Source organism: Salvia splendens, chromosome 16 (assembly GCF_004379255.2).
Source record: "Salvia splendens isolate huo1 chromosome 16, SspV2, whole genome shotgun sequence".
In the NCBI taxonomy this organism is placed as follows: domain Eukaryota; kingdom Viridiplantae; phylum Streptophyta; class Magnoliopsida; order Lamiales; family Lamiaceae; genus Salvia; species Salvia splendens.
Genome location: NC_056047.1, coordinates 20824800 through 20841596, shown reverse-complemented (window position 1 = coordinate 20841596; position 16797 = coordinate 20824800). Strand labels below are relative to the sequence as shown.

Below are 16797 nucleotides of genomic sequence, written 5' to 3'. Positions count from 1 at the left end.
CTATAAATATAATATAAGTTGAAGTTTAATTAGTAACACAAAAAAATTTAAAAAACTCAATCTTATGAAATTATGAAATATGAATTGTAAAAATAATTTTTCATTACTTACTTGCATGCGTTCAGCCTGCACTCGGGAAACCTCTTCCATAATTTCTCGACGACTAGGTCTCCTTGATTTTGAGGGACGACTAGTACTTTGATCTTGGGCAATTCCCTTGCCCCGATCACCACGTCTCGGTCCACCATGAGAAGAAGACATAGTGATAAATGAAAGTAGTATGGATGGAATATGTATGGAGTATGGCATAAGTGGTAAATTACGAGCACAACAATAAATATAGTAGTAAGTAGAAACTAGTAAACAACTTGAGCAATTAGAGAGAATGAGGAGAGAATAGAGAAATGAAGATTGAGAGAAGGAAATCCTTGTTAACACAAGAATGGGGTGAGTAGAAATGAGGGGGAAGTGGGGTATTTGTAGGAGTAAAATTGGAAGAAATAAAAAAAAAATTTGAAATTTCAAATTCGGCATAAACCGACGGTTTACTGCCTGAACCGGCGATTCAACCACAAACCGGCGGTTCAGTCCACGGTTTTCTGACGGAAACCGGCGGTTTCTGACCGGTTTTCAGGCCTACACACTGCACCGTACGACCTGCCACCTGAAAAGTCACCGGAATCGGCGGTTTTTGTCAGAAACCGCCGGTTTTCTGCAACCTTAGCCTGCATCCCTACGGACCCTAGCCGGGATACCGCCGTTGGAACCGTTGAACCTCCGGTTCACGGTTCAACAATACCTCGACCCTTAACCGGCCCGTCTGAACCGGCAACCCGCCGGACAGTTCAAACCGCCGGTTCCGATTCATGAACCGACGGTTAACCCCGAGCCGGTTCGGTTTGTGCACTCCTAACCATGACCATCAATTTATGCAAATTAGTTGTCATGTGAAGAATAATAACAATATGCAAAATTAAAATATTTGACGAACTTTAATGTATTTAGGGATACTCACCCTGAAAAATGATCAATATAAAAATTGATCTCAATATAAAATTCAGACCAAATCATGACCATGAAATTTGACAATCTAATGGTCAATAATCAAACAAAAACACGAAGGATCATTACAAAACAGTTTTCGGTCATATTATAAAATTTGGGTTTGAGGTCATGTTAAGATCATTTTAGGTCGTCCTTACTATAATGACCTATAAATGAGCTAACAATAACCTAAAAATGATCTATGTATGCTTGGTTCTTCATTTTTGTATTAAGAATGTGGTTTTACATAGATCAAAACCCCATTATTCACCCGTTCGTAATTGTAGATAAATAAATCTCATTATGTTATTGGGTACTCCCTACGTCTGTCATTAGAAGTCCTATTTGAGTTCAACACGGGTTTTATATATTAATTTTATAACAAAATGTGAGTGGAATGAGTTAGTGGAAATTGGGGTGTACCTACCATTTATAGTAAAAGTGACCGAGACTCCTAATAGAGGACGGACTAAAATGGTCGATCGGGAAGCCTAATGGCGAACAGAGGGAGTAAAGGTATTCGAGAATATAATCTTCTGAATCTTTTTTTTAATTAGTGATTAACGAGATGATCCATAAAATAGATTTGGGTTCAGGATGAAGTTATAATCTACTACTTCCCCCGTCCCACAAGAATATACATTGTTTCTTTTTAGTCCGTCCCATAAAAATATGTAGTACTTTCTAATTTTGAAAATTATTTTCCCTTTGAGGTGAGATCCATTCTCCACAAACAATACTTTAATTACATTTTCTCTCTACATATCTCTTACTTTATCAATTTTGTGTTAAAACCTGTGCCGAACCCAATATACATATGCGGGTGGTTCTGTGCATTATATGAATCTTGAATACGGCATGGAAATATATTTTCTTTTTCTTTAATCTTTATTAACACACTGCACTCCTGAAAGAGAATAAATGTTTCCCAAAAAAATAAAATTAAACATAAACAGAGTCAATACAGTGAATATGAGCAATCCATAATCAGCTTTCATCTTCCTACTTCCTAAGTAAAGAAAAAGTGCAGTAGCAGTTTCATCATACATTCTTTTCAACAGATCCTCTCTATCAACACAAGAATTGCAAGCTCCTCAACTTCATCGTCAAATAATTATGCAATGAGATCCAATGACCTGAATTGACCATCAAATTTTCCCATAAAACCACCATACAACATCATGTTTTTGGTCAAGTATTCAGAATTTGGCCATTGTATGCCAGCAATAGTTCTTCAGCCTCGGATTGAAACGGTTGAACATAAGTCTCCAAGAACTTATCCTCCGGCAAGCACATCGCCCTGCTCAAGCTCGGATCCTTCTTCAAAACCCCCTTCAACTTTAGAATCTCCAGAACTTTGTATCGTGGAGCCACCCGTTCTTCAAAGCTCAGCGACATGATTCCAGGAAACTGAACGACCACCGACCTGCTGAGCTTAAGATCATTCAGCAGAAATTCAAGTTTGCGTCTCAAAGTTTCAACAGACAGCCCAAAGATATATGGAGACTTCCGAAACATTAAATCAATCTCTTCCTTGGAGAACCCGAAGGCCTTATAAATTCCGTACTTGACTTTAAAAGTATCGCTGCTCATACAACTAAGAGAATGAATGGCATGAACCAGCATTCTTGAACCCATAGTGAAATTCATCGCCAGAGCTCTTGAAACAATCTCTTCAAGCTTATCGTGTTTGAGAGAAAAGATCCTGGGCAGTCTAAACAGCAAGGACGACAACTGTGAGCCAACAACTCCGCAGCTCTTCAGATACTGAATGTTGGATTCCAACGTGTGTTTCGCAAGGACAATCCTTCCGCACCTTGTAATGGTCTTAAACAGATCATCGTTGACACTCTCAATACTTCTATTTCTTCCATCACTTTCGAAGATATTCCTGATGAGATTAATTCTCGGTTTCAGACATCTCTCCACACTGCAATATAAGATGCAGGGGGTTCTAGAAACGAAAGAACCGAGAAGAGGTCCAGAGAGCCCAAGTTCTTGAAAGAATTCGATTTTGGGTTTCAAAGTATTTTCAGTATCAGCAAAGAGAAGCCGGGGTACACCATTGGCTATGGCTCGGATATGTGCATTGGAAAAACCAAGACCTCTAAAGAATTTTACTGCTTGTTTAGGCCTTTCAAGAGTTTCGCAGTGTGAGAATTTGCTGGAGACTGAAAGGGCTTTATCTTTTGAGAATTTGAAGGAGCCGATCAGGTAGTTAGCTAAAATAGAGTTCCCCCCCTGTGGTTTCGGAGCAATGGCCTTCTTCTGAGAGACTGTGGAGTAAAGTGCAATCCATGAGACGAGTGACTTGCTAGGGCTGTAGCTATAATTTTCTGATAGCGAAGGTAGGAGAATAGATTTGATTCGGAAACCCTGCATTAGCTTCTTCATAATTTCCTGCACGTAAAGATAAAGAGGGTTCAACTTTCAGACTCAATCAAAGAGGTTCTCTCTCACACACACAGAGAGAAGGAAGTGCATAGCAAATTGATAACTAGGAAAGCTCAAACAATGCAATGGAAAAACTAGATAAGTTCTGATTCTTTTCTAGTTGATTAAAAAAGTAGAGCTTAAACAATGCAATAGAAGAACAAGACAAATTCCAACCATTTTCTACTTAGTTTTGGAAAAATACACATTGTTACAGCTAGAAATTCAGCTAACAACACAGCTAACGAATCCGCATGCTAATCAAATCAATACATGACAAAGCCATATAAACTCATTGTAAATTTCTATTAGAGAACATCAATTATTTGGTACTACTAATCCTAAAATCTCAAGAGATATGCATATTATTCTATGCAAACACAGATATTACCATAACACAAAATTGGAATCAACAAGGGAAGGCTCTTGAAATGGTTTCCAATAACTCAAGTGAATATAAAAGAATAGGGTAATTTCAATCAAAATTAGGGCATATGGCGCACGTCCACATGATTCTGAGAGGGGCAACAAATCTGTAGTTTGAAAATAACAAAAAACCGTGAAGATCCACTGTAGAAGCGCGACAACAGCACAGACTAATACAGAGAAATACTGCAGGAATCTAGGAATTATTTTAAGTTACTCTAAAATGATGATACTTGAATCCCTAAATCGATTGAACTGAACATTCGAAATCTGTTATTTAGCATCTGGATAAAGTTTTATTTTTATAGCATAACAGCTTAACGACAATAACTAGAAGTAATTGAGCTTTAAGAAGAAGAATGGGAGACCTTCGTCGGAAATGGGAGGCGCCGCCGAGGGCAGGTGGCAGGAGAGCAAAACGTCGGAATGCGCAGACTGCAAACAAAACTAGATGCCACACTAATTTTATTTTGTTAACATAGAAATCTCGAATTATTATTACTGCTATACTATCTTTAAAAATTGCCATTATTTTGATTAAGAAAGTTAGAAAGGTAATACGGTGTAAGTGATTTTTCGAAAATACAAATATAAATTGAAAAGACTACACTAAAATTTTAATTACCTGTTAATTATATATGCCACTAAAGGTTATACACTTATACTCCCTCAATCCCACAAAAAAATATATGTACTTTTAGTTTGACATAGATTTTAATGCATAATTAATAAAATAAGAGAGAAGTAGAAGAAAAAGTAATTAAAGTATTATCACTTGATAATGAGTCTCATCTAGAAAAAATTTTTAGAAAATACATATTCTTATAGACGGAGTAAAATGAAAAGAGTGTTTTATGAGAGGAAGAAAGTATATAATTATAGTTGTTTTTACTCAAAAGGTTGGCCTGCAATAATACTTCATATTTTGGCACTGTCTCCATGAAGTCAATATTATATTTTATCTTATGACTATTCGTTTTACTAACTTAATCCTAAATAAATTTAATATTTTAATTTAATTTATATTGTAATATCTCATTTCGAACCTCACAGTAATATTGTTTGGTCTGTTAGGCCTTGATAGGCCACACTATCTTACCACTATCATAGCTTTGTTTGGTATGATATACAACCCCAAATACTCGGGATATACCCAGTGACCCGGTAGCAATTATGATAGCAACCTACCAAAATCATATTCTCCTACCCCGTCCTTACTCCCCGATAAAGAACTATGTCGTTCTTCTGGTTAGACGTCATTTTGCTCAAATGTCCAATACACCCCTCCCCTTGTTCCCTCCTCCTTCGAATTTAGGCTCAATTTCAATTTGATATATCACAAGGTCCTCAAATTGCCCACGACGACGTCAATTTTCTGTCAATAACAACGCCGTCGACGAATTGAGGTGCACCCATTTACTACAATTCCTATCTGAACGCGTATTACTTTGTTTTGAATTGAAATCCGTTCAAATTGTGCAGCCGTTCAACTAATAAGTCGATTAATCGGCATATAAGGTCGAATCTCGCTCGATTCTACATGGCTGTTGAAGACAACATACGTAAGGTACACACTGTGCGTCGTGAATTGACATTCGATTTGGTTTAAATTAGTTCGATGCGTACCTAATTTTACCCAATTCGACGTGGGCGGATTTGGTTTAACGTGTACGAAGCTGTTAATCTAGGATGCAGACGTTGATCTTGGTACATGGGTTGTATCGAATTTTAAATTATGCGGAGTGTCAATTGCTCTACAGGTCTTCATCTCAACCTTCTGACGGGTCGCTAATTTGATTTTATGAATTAGTTCAGGCAAATGGCCGAATGAATGCCCAATTCTTGGATGTTTGAACTTGTTTGAACTGCAGTTTTTATAACTGATTGCTGGCTTGGATTATGTTTTTTGGATTGTATTTGATAATTCACATCCTATGGGTTGCTTGTGATTTAAAACGTTTGTTGTGCTTCATGAACGTTGATGTGGGTTTGCGGAGGGCCTCGAGAGGGGTGCGAATTCGGACCAAGCTATATTGAAGATAACCGAACCGATGGGATCAGTTAGCAAATGTCGTTGCCACTTGATCGATGTAAACTCGCTCTCACTCGTTTCCTACCAATGTAATTTGTAAACTCCCAAATTTGCACTACTTTAACAGTAAAGCGGCAAGTTCGGGGTCGATCCCACAGAGAAGTTGGTGTATCAAGTGTGTGAATAGCGAACAGAGGTTGGCTGCTGCCACGCTTTAACTTAGGAGTTTTTAACAACTGATTTTACTCTAGGCAGGACAGGATTAAACTTGCTAACTTGATCAAGGTAACTTTAACTACTGGGTCAAGTGCATTGTAACGAAACTGAAACTAAAGCAGTAAATGCGAGGATGAAAACGAAAACAACTTTGATTAAACGTAACTCTGATTTTACCCTTTCATTGATTGCTACGTGCTCTTCTTCTAGAATGACGACGCTTTTCAGTAACAAATTCGTGACTCAGCTCCGTCCTTGCGTCTCATATATCAGCACGTGTCCCCTTCTAGAACGTTGACCTTGATAACAGAATGCTGCGCACCATTCAGCTCATGGCCTCGCGTGTCCTTCTTCTGACATCCAGCGGTCCCCTCCTTAACTGCTTAATTACTCCCCTTGGTCAACTCCCCCGATTTCTGGCCTCTTTTCGCCTATTGTACTTGCTTGATCAGTTTGGCCTTGTTGCTTTAATCAAGCGGCATTCCTGCACATTTAATACTTGCTTTGCGCGATAAACCGATCAAGTAGCGTACATTTTACCCCTAAACCGATGCATGAAATGAACCTTATCAAACTGCTCACACTTAAAACATACTTGTCCCCAAGTACAAAGAAAAAGAAAAGAAAAAGATAAGACAAATTTCATGCATGGTTTACTCATTTTCAAGAAAGTAAAAGAAAACAAAAAGGAAAACAAGATAAGAAACAAAAACACATATTCACATAGATGCATTAGATAGAATAAATTTCCAACAATCATACCCGAGGTCGAGGTCAATCCATTTGCCAGTAGCTTATGTTCTTCCTTTTCGCTTTTACTTGATCAATGTGTCAGTTCGTCAAGATTGCTCAATTTAAAAACCATTGTTGGATTTACTTGATCAAGGTGTCAGTTCGTCAAAGTGGTTAACTAAGAGGTGCCTTGATTAACGCAGCGGGTTCGTGGAACGAAGGAAGAGAAACGACTCAAATGGCTAGGTCCTAGTGCCTTTAGTCCTTACTATTTGTGCAATTTTCATCTAAATATTAAAAGTCAGCCTCTCATAAAAATTTTTCTTGTAAGAATAGTAGAAAGTGTTCTACTTTTGGCTTATAACTCACATATAGAGAGGCTTTACAGATGGCTTAAAAATTGAGCGTTTCCATCTTACTTGCGTCGTTCAAACTGATCAAGTTTTTGCAATCAAGTTTCTACATGTAAACATACCGAGTCCTTTTTCTTACTCTTCCAAAAAGTAATCAAGTCTTCCACTTATCCAATTTCATGCATATTGCCAATTTATTACTAACTGATATTTTGTATTTACAAATTTTTGACATGTATGACTTTTATTTTCTGGAGCTAACCCTCCCCCCTCCCACTGCATATGAACTCGTCCTCGAGGGATTGGATGCAGTCGAAAAAGGGTTAGGTACATGCAACGGCACATCAGAAAAAACAAGGAAAACTTCTCACACTTAGACCAGACACTGGGCTAAGTGTGAGACAGTGCTAACAATCAAACATGCCTATCAAAACAGAAAAATAACAAACGAAGCACGTAGGCAAAACATAGCAAAACGAACATGCATAACTTCTCACACTTAGACCCATCACATGGCTAAGTGTGAGGTGGAGTAAAATATCAGTTATACAAATAAAAAACAAATAAAAAGAAAATTGTTTAAACTTGAAATGACTGAGATTTGGGGGGGTGTATACTCAATGCCTTCTGGAGGGTTGACCGGGAGATGCTGAGGGTGGCCGGGAGGATGATGGGCGCCGAGACGGAGGAGAGCTTGTAGAGGGAGGTGGCGGTTAGTTGGAAAGGGTCTGTTGGCGGATCGCCTCCAGAATCCTAGCCTGAGCAATCAGCTGGGCATGTGAGTTCTCCACCAGCTGCGTAATCATTTGCTCCATGCGGAGCCTCCATTCATTGGTGGTCCGTGCAGCCTCCTCTAGCTCTGTCGTGGGGACTACCTCCAGCCTTCTCTGCTGCCTCTTAGGGCTTGCCGGACGATCGACCATCCTTCTCTCATCCTCGCGCCTGGTCTCCTGCTGCTCCGTCTGCCTCTCCTACTTAGCTTTTATGTAGAAGCGAAGCTTCTCGCCGGGTACCGGTTCAAGTACCTGTATTCTTACAAAGAATTCTAGGTTAAATAATTCGGGCTTAGGGCAACGGCTGGGACGCCCCACGTCCCTGTGCAGAACCAGGGTCCAATTCCGCCTCAAGTAGGCTCCAAGCAGGTGACAGACGTTGAGGTGGCGGGTAGGGCGAGTGGCAATCTGATTCATCGAGTAGGCCAACCAATAGCCAAGGTGCACCCTCCTCTGCTCCTTCATGCTTCACATGAAGTAGAGTTCAGCCAGAGTAATGATCGCCAGTGTGTAGGCTTGGCCGAAGAGGTTGCAGGAAAGGTAGACCTGGGCAAGGCGGAGGGCCGGATCAGCAATATGAGTTCCTCTGGACTCAGAGGCTTTAAAGTCGGGGGCACGTCCGTTGCACACGGCCTGCCAGACGGCTTGCTGATCAAACTTCGGCTTCCTCTGAGGAAGGCCAATGTCGCGCCCGAACCATTCTCCACTAGCGACCTGGGCCTTTGTATAGAGTTCCATCCTCACAAAAAACTCGTTCAGGCTCATCGTCTGCTTACGCCCAAACACCCGGAAGGAGACGCTCCTGGCCTCCAAGTTTGTGCTTCCGGTAAACTGGAAGGATGTGAAAAATTCCTTGGCCAGGTCCTCGGGCACGAAGGAATCCTCGATCTCCAACAGCCATTCAAAACCAATCCTCGATCTCCAAGGCTGGCTGATGGATTCTCTTACCGGCCTTTAGCCGCTTCGTGGGCGTCACCCTCTGGTGGACCTCCTCAGCCCACTTGGGGTCTTCAAATTCCAGCATCCGCTGGAGGAGGTCCGTGGTCAACACCACAGTTTGTCTGGAATAGTCGATGGTTGGGGGCGCGGCAGGTCGTCCTTGTTGCCTTCGGAATGTCCGAGCCCATTGAAGCTCTCTGTCCTCGGTTTCACTGCCCTCTTCTCCTTCTTGTGGAGGGGCAGGTCGGTCAGTATCCGAAATCACAATGCCCCGGGTCGCGGTGCGCATCCTCTTCGGAGGAGGAGGAGGCACACTCTCCTTACCCTTCCTTTTCCTCTCTCTCTCTCTATTCTGACTTGGCTGTCCTCAACAACCATTCTTTCCTCATCGGCCTCTCCGGCCCCTTGGTTTATCGCCCCAATGGATCCTAGGTTTTCTGGCACCTCCAGCCCATCCAATATCGACTGTACTACGCGGGTTCTCTCCACCTGCTCCTCCTCCGCCCTTTGCATGCTGGCCACCCCGGCCTCCACCTCTTCCACCAATCGGTTGATCTCCATTCTGCGGGTCCGACGGCGCAACGGCTCCTCCTCCCTATCCGGGACCGAGTCATCCTCTGCATGAGGAATGAAGTTCCATTCCGCCTCCCTTTGTTGCAGTATTTCGTTGGGAGGAGGCATAAGGTCCTCCGTAGAATCGTCGTCAACATTTACAACCTAGATCGGTTGTGTCGGTCCTAGGAGAGTAGGGGAGTTGGAGCCTCCGCCACTTGGTGGCGTCGGAGTGGGAGCAGTCATGCCCTTTGCATGTGGTTGCGCCGATACGGCTTCTGTTTCGGCGACTGGAGTGGCGGTCGGCTGCGCCCCTTCTTCTTCAGAATCGTCTCCACTATATTGTACTAGTGGAAATGCGGGTGTAGGCGTAGGGGTGTGACGGGGGGGTCGGTGTTTGGGAAGAAGATGGAGGGTTTTGGGGAGGGTTTTGGGGAGGATTTTGGGGTGTGGAAGTTGTGGCTCGGTCCCTTGACAGGGAAATCCCCAGTTGGGCTTTAATGGTTGCGTAAACGGTCGGAATATCCGTATCGGAGGGCATACTCCGAAGGATTCTATCTAGGCGCCTGATGGCTTCTTCGTCCACCTCGAGAGGCGGAGCGGCGCTTGTTTGTGGTAGAGGTTGAGAGAATGAGCTAGGGTTTTCAATTTGGGCCTGGGGTGAGGTACTCCGGTCCTCACTGTCGGCACCAGAACTGGAGGAGGAGGATGAAGTTGAGAGTTGTTCAAGCAACATTGCTTACTGGTAATGGTGATAGGCTTTGGTGAAAAGGATGATGGTGTTGGGCAAGGGTTCTTGAACTTAGAGCGGTATGGGAGAGCACAAAGAATGTACTGTAGGCGATTTGGTTAAAAGTGATATCCAGATCTGAGACCTGCCTTTTATACTGATATTGCGGCTGTTGGGATCCTCTACTATTGAGATCCCTGCTGCTGTTCAGATCTTTGTGACTTTTCACGTACAAGTGCGTCCTTTCAGAGTGCCAGCTGGCTTAGCTTCTCTGATACGCTTCCTTCCTCTCTCCAGGACGTTCTGTCCAATGCGGCAGTTGGCGCTTCCTGACACCCTTTCAGTCACTGCGCATGTCCTTTCATCACCTGCCCTGATCAACGAAAGGACTGTACCAACGATTAAATTCGAGTTGCACTGATCAAGTGGACAATTAATTCCAGATGACAACTCAAATAGTTCCACTTGATCAGCGTCCATCCTTACTTCCGACTTTTAATTTCTAAGAATTAAAACTAACACACGAAAAATTATTTACACTAACTACAAAGGATTTGACCGAGTTCCCCTAGGATGTCACTTGATCAGTTTAATAGATTAAGAATTTGTTGCTTGATAAAGCAGACTACCCACGAGTACCCGATCACTCCTTTTACCTGCTCACTGGACGAGATTAGGCAGGATCAGTGTAATTTCTTCCACTATGCCTGCTTTGATCTTGTCTCTGTGGGGCTCAACCCGATGACTCTTTACCACGAAGGAGAACGAATCGGGGGGGTCTCCTTGGAGTATGTTTTCCTTCTATGTGTGCATTGTCATGATGGTACGAGGGTCTGCCAATTTCGAACTCCACCTTCTAGATATCAGTTTGAGTTGACACTGAAAGAGTAGCTCTTTTGCCCCACTATGAGCTCTTCTTTTCTCAAAGTGGGGTTGAGTCTGCGTTGTCGATTAAGGTGGGGTGTCACTCCTTCTTCTAACATGGCGGAATGTATGCACGGATCTGGGTCAATCTCCATCAAGTATGTTATTTTCCACTTGACCACCTCTCGGCCTAGCCTCAGTTCTTCTATCATTTGTCCTTCTTGTCCTACAGATTTGGCTCGAATGGTTTTTGACGAGTTTGGTTGGGCAGGTTCTTGATGGTAACTTGCGATGTGGGTAAAGACAGTAGTTGCCTTGTAGGCGAGGGATTTCCCTCCAGCATTCCTCTCAATGGGACGGCTTGATCAGGTGGTTTCTCAACCCTCCCCGGTTGACTGATTTCTTTTGACTCGGCTGGTTGTGATGGTTGGCAGAAGTTCATACTTGCCCTTTCAATGGCCTGATCATCCATTTCCCCAGTTATCGTTGCATCGAACCATTCAGCTGCTTCCCTCTTAAGCTGTTCATCTTCAGTGGGACCAGAGGGTGGTTTTTTGAAGGGTTCCTTTTCTAGGCACTTTTGCTCCCAAGGTCTGATAGTGTCTGCCGATTGAATGCTCTCGCTGTCCTTCGGCTTCCTCACAGCTTTATCAATTTCAAATGTAAGCTGTTCTTATTTAAAACTCAGATGCATCGTCCCATGACGAACGTCAATGACTGTGCTATCCGTAGATAGGAAGGGCCTTCCCAAAAAGACCCCAACAGATTCTTCCGCTCCTAGCTCTGTCGTGTTTATGATGAAGAAGTCGGCGGGGTACATGAATTTGTTCACCTTGACGATTTCATCTTCCAGAACTCCCTCGCGGTAAATGCAAGACCCATCTGCTAGCTGTATCACCATATCGGTTTTGACAAGCTTAGTATCTTCCAGCTTCTCGTATATAGAATACGGCATAATAATGATGGAAGCCCCTAAGTCGCACATTGCTTGCTCCGTTAGAATGCCTCTGATGGAAATTGGGAGGGTGAATACCCCTGGGTCAGTCTTCTTGGGTGGAAGATCACAAGGTTGGATCTCCATGGCATCATTTTCTACTTCGATCATCCTTCCATTCTCAGTGACTTGTTCAAGGGTACTAGACTCTCCTTCCTTTTTGGCTTGATCGAGGGTGCTGGGCTCAGAGAATTTGCAGATGGGTTTTGATAAACTCTTTCTGATTTCAAAGAGACTACATTGACATTCTCTTCCCCAATAGGTGGATGCACTGTAGCCAGAATTTTTCCTTCATTTCCCCTTAGTTCGCCCAGTGACATGGCGACCTGAGATAACTGCTTTGTAAGCATATCTAGTGCAGCCCTTTGTTCTTTTTGAGCCTCCTGTATTTCTCGCATTGCATCATTGGGCTGATGTGGGATTATCATATCTCCTGGTCCTTCGTTTTACGGTTTGTTATATCTTTGATTAAAACAACCTCCTCCATGGCCTTGTTGATGGTAGGCGGAAGGTCCATACTGTTCTGGCTGGTTCTGGGGAAAGTGATTCTGTTGGTTTCCTTGGAAGTACTGTGGGTTTCCTTGGGTTTGCTGGTTTTCTCTTTGGTACTGCGGGACATAACTCACCATTTGATTATTTGGCTGTCTTCCCTGGTTGCTAAACTGAGGGACTTGGTGTTGGTACCCTCATTCTCCTTCCTATTGTCGGCTTGACCAGTTAGACTGTCCTCCACTTGACCAGTTCCCTTGAGGTCCACTTGACCACCCTGCCTGACCTCCCTGCATTCTGTTTCCTCCAGTGTTTGGCCTATCCTGGATTCGAGCAGGCCAGTTGGGCTGTCCGTCCTGCTGTGTCGAGGGTGGTTGGCTTTGATTCTGATCTGTCCACCTAAAGTTTGGGTGGTCCCTCCATGGAGCATCTTTCTGCTTCCCCTGGATCCAGTTTCCATTTGCGTTCCAGTGGCCAATGGCATTCACTTGGGCATGCGGTTCTACCTCAGAGGGGAATTCGCAGTAATAATAATGATGTTCTTCTGGTGGGGACGGTTGCGGCACATACTGTGTCTCCTTCGGTGCAGGTGGTGGTGGCGGCCTGGCCTTCTCCACTGCTTCCAATAACTTCTTCTCCATTTGCTCGAATCGAGCCTCCAATTTTTCATCGTTGCGCACCTCTGCTGCGTGCACAGTTCCGCTCCTATACTGCCCTCGAGATGTGTCGCACGACCGCTTGGCCTCGATCAGCCTCTCCAGTATATTCTTGGCTTGGCTAAATGCGTTTTCGAGAAATCCCCTTGAGCTGCGAGGTTGAGGTCGTTCTTGCTGTCTACCGTGAGTCTGCCATAAAAGATCGAGTAGATCTCTCGCTCCCCCAACTTGTGGTTAGGGCATGCTTGAAGCTGCCCTTGGAATCTGTCCCAGTACTGGCCGAGGGGCTCATCGTACTCCTGTCTGGCTTCTGTAATCTCCCTTTTTAGGGCACTCGTCTTCGATGCTGGAAAGAAACGATCGAGAAATATCTTGCGGAACTCGGCCCATGTCCTGATGGATTCTTCTGGCAGCCTTGACAGCCAGACACCCACTTCGCCCTTCAAAACGAAGGGAATAGCTTTGAGCCTGTAATCTTCGGATGTGGATCCAGCCGGCACGGGCTGAATATCACAGTATCGGCAGAACTCCTCCAGAAAAGCGTACGGACACTCCTTCGAAAGACTGTAGAAGTGGGACAAAACGGCCAGCACTCTTGACTTAATCTCGATGGTCCGCATCCCAGGAGTAGCGGCGATGGCATGTGTGGGCTCCCTGTCGTCATGAGCGTGTAGAGAACCGATTCCCGAGTCGTTATCGGCGAGGGCAATCTCTGCTTCTGTTCGTTCTAGTGGTGGTGGTTGTGTGTTCTGTTCAGTGGCTGCTGCTGCTTCTAATGCAGCTCTGTAACGAGTGGTGACAACGCCGGCTTCCTGGACTCTCCATTGAGCGTTAGCGCCTCTGTATATAAGAGGGTGATTCCAGTGGTCACCCAGGAAAAACAAATGAGAAAAGAGAGAAATAAAATTATATACACCTACGCACTACGCACAAACATAAAATAATACCATGCTTCCCCGGCAACGGCGCCATTTTGGAGGGCCTCGAGATGGGCGCGAATTCGAACCAAGTTATATTGAAGATAACCGAACCGATTGGATCAGTTAGCAAATGTCGTTGCCACTTGATCGATGCAAACTCGCTCTCACTCGTTTCCTACCAATGTAATTTGTAAACTCCCAATTTTGCACTATTTTAACAGTAAAGCAGCAAGTTCGGGGTCGATTCCGCAGAGAAATTGGTGTATCAAGTGTGTGAATAGTGAACAGGGGTTGGCTGCTGCCACGCTTTGACTTGGGAGTTTTTAACTACTGATTTTACTCTAAGCAGGAGTAAACTTGCTAACTTGATCAAGGTAACTTTAACTACTGGGTCAAGTGCATCGTAACGAAACTGAAACTAAAGCAGTAAATGCGAGGATGAAAACAAAAACAACTTTGATTAAACTAGAACAGTACAACGTGAAATTTAAACTAAGCTAGCACTTCGGAAAATAAGAAAGCAAGTAAACCGAGAAGATCCTCGGCAGAAAACTTAAGAATGCGCTGACAGATAACAAGTATTCTGCAACGCTTCTTCAATCGCCCTCTCTAACTAAGCAACACTTTATCTAAGCTAAGCTAAGCTATTCTAGAGAACTGAACTAAGCTAAAGAACTAAACTAAACTAAGACGGAAAGTAAAGGATCCGATTTTTTTGTGTGGTGGCGCATCCTCTATTTATAGACTCGACACGACCTCCAGCTGGATAACGATCTTGGTAGGGAATATTCGCTCATTCTGAGAGTGAGCGACTCATTGATTGCTACGTGCTCTTCTTCTAGAATGACGACGCTTTTCAGTAACAAATTCGTGACTCAGCTCCGTCCTTGCGTCTCATATATCAGCACGTGTCCCCTTCTAGAACGTTGTCCTTGATAACAGAATGCTGCGCACCATCCAGCTCATAGCCTCGCGTGTCCTTCTTCTGACATCCAGTGGTCCCCTCCTTAACTGCTTGATTACTCCCCTTGATCAACTCCCCGATTTCTGGCCTATTTTCGCCTATTGTACTTGCTTGATCAGTTTGGCCTTGTTGCTTTGGTCAAGCGGCTTTCTTGCACATTTAACACTTACTTTGCGCGATAAACCGATCAAGTAGCGTACATTTTATCCCTAAACCGATGCATGAAATGACCCTTATCAGTTTTAATACTTGACTACAAAGAATTAGCTGCTGCATATTTGTGTAGAATTGAATATGATCTGGGACATTTGAGAGGTTGATTATATTTGACTGACTGGCAGCACCTCTATGCATATGTATACTCACTCTTCTGAATGGGTTTGGTCCTTTTTTTGTTGAAGCTGTGGTGTTGTACTGATATTGAACATGTTTAAGGATTTTATGCTAATTCAGACACCTTTCGTTCAGTTACAAATCTGTGTTTTGCTTCATCAGGGTGAACGTAGGCATCATGAATTGACAACCATGTTGATTTTGTTGGAGGAAATACTTATGAATCATCAAATCAATATGTTGCTCATATCTTTTATAATCACCCTCATTGGCCCAGAAACTCGCAAGCGCAAACGATTGGATAGGGTTGGAATTTGTCCTGTGCTCGACACAATACCTGATCATGTTAAGCATTTAGATAGACTTGTTCGTGTCACTGATCGGGCATGTGTTGGTATTCTTCGTGATCGTGTAGGTTTGATTGACCAAAAATTCGTCACTGTAGAAGAACAAGTTGCTATGTTTTTGTGTGTTATTTCCCACCACACGAAAGCTCGTATAGTTGGGTTCAGATTCATGCGGTCATCCCAAACCGTGTCAAAGTACATACACACTGTGCTCTGTGGGCTGCTGACGCTTCATAATCTTTTTTTAGTAAAGCCCACTCCTATAGATGAGGCTTGCTTTGATCGGCGTTGGAATTGGTTGCAGGTTTGCACGCTAAAGCACAATGTTTGAGATTAGTCACACTGGCAGAATTAATATATCTCTGTGTAATTAATTTTGGTTAATCAATACAGGGATGCCTTGGCGCATTAGATGGCACCTATATCAACGTACGATTTCTGGTTGCTGACGCACCTCGTTACAGAAACAGGAAAGGGCAAATCACGACAAACACACTTGCCGTATGTGACCCGCACCTCCGCTTCACTTACATTCTGCCAGGATGGGAGGGTTCCGCCGGCGATTCAAGGATTTTGTGGGATGCAGTTAGTAGCCCTCTCGGTCTAAAAGTGCATAAAGGTAATAATCTAACCAAGTATGAGAATCATATGCTGGTTCCATACTAAAGTAACCATCCAATTTGTTCGGCGCCAAGCCAAATGCAGTCATCCAGTTGCTTATGTTTGTGTCAGGTTGTTACTACCTCTGCGATAACGCGTATGCAAATGACGAGGGGTTTATGACGCCCTATAAAGGAGTGCGTTATCATTTGAAGGAATGAGGCCCTGGTAGGCAAGCACCTCAAACCCCGGAAGAGCTGTTCAACTTGAGACACACAAAGGCTCGAAATGTCATCGAACGATCGTTTGCGGTGCTGAAGATGCGATGGGGTATACTCCACTCTGCAAGTTTCTACCCGATAGAGGTTCAAACGGGGTTGATCATAGCATGCTTCCTACT

General features: G+C 43.5%; 1 protein-coding gene across 1 annotated transcript; it reads right to left on the bottom strand.

Annotated features, from left to right (window-relative positions):
* Positions 1–1966: 1966 nt before the first annotated feature.
* On the bottom strand, positions 1967–4397 carry LOC121772726 (transcription termination factor MTERF15, mitochondrial-like). Its single transcript, XM_042169926.1, has 2 exons — positions 4272–4397; positions 1967–3444 (listed from the first exon to the last, which is right to left on the bottom strand). The coding sequence occupies exon 2, from the start codon at positions 3436–3438 to the stop codon at positions 2236–2238; it is 1203 nt and encodes a 400-aa protein (XP_042025860.1). The 5' UTR covers positions 3439–3444; positions 4272–4397; the 3' UTR covers positions 1967–2235.
* Positions 4398–16797: the final 12400 nt, after the last annotated feature.

Coding starts and splice junctions, on each gene's coding strand:
- LOC121772726 (XM_042169926.1), bottom strand. CDS start 3,438: ATGAAGAAGCTAATGCAGGGTTTCCGAATCAAATCTATTCTCCTACCT.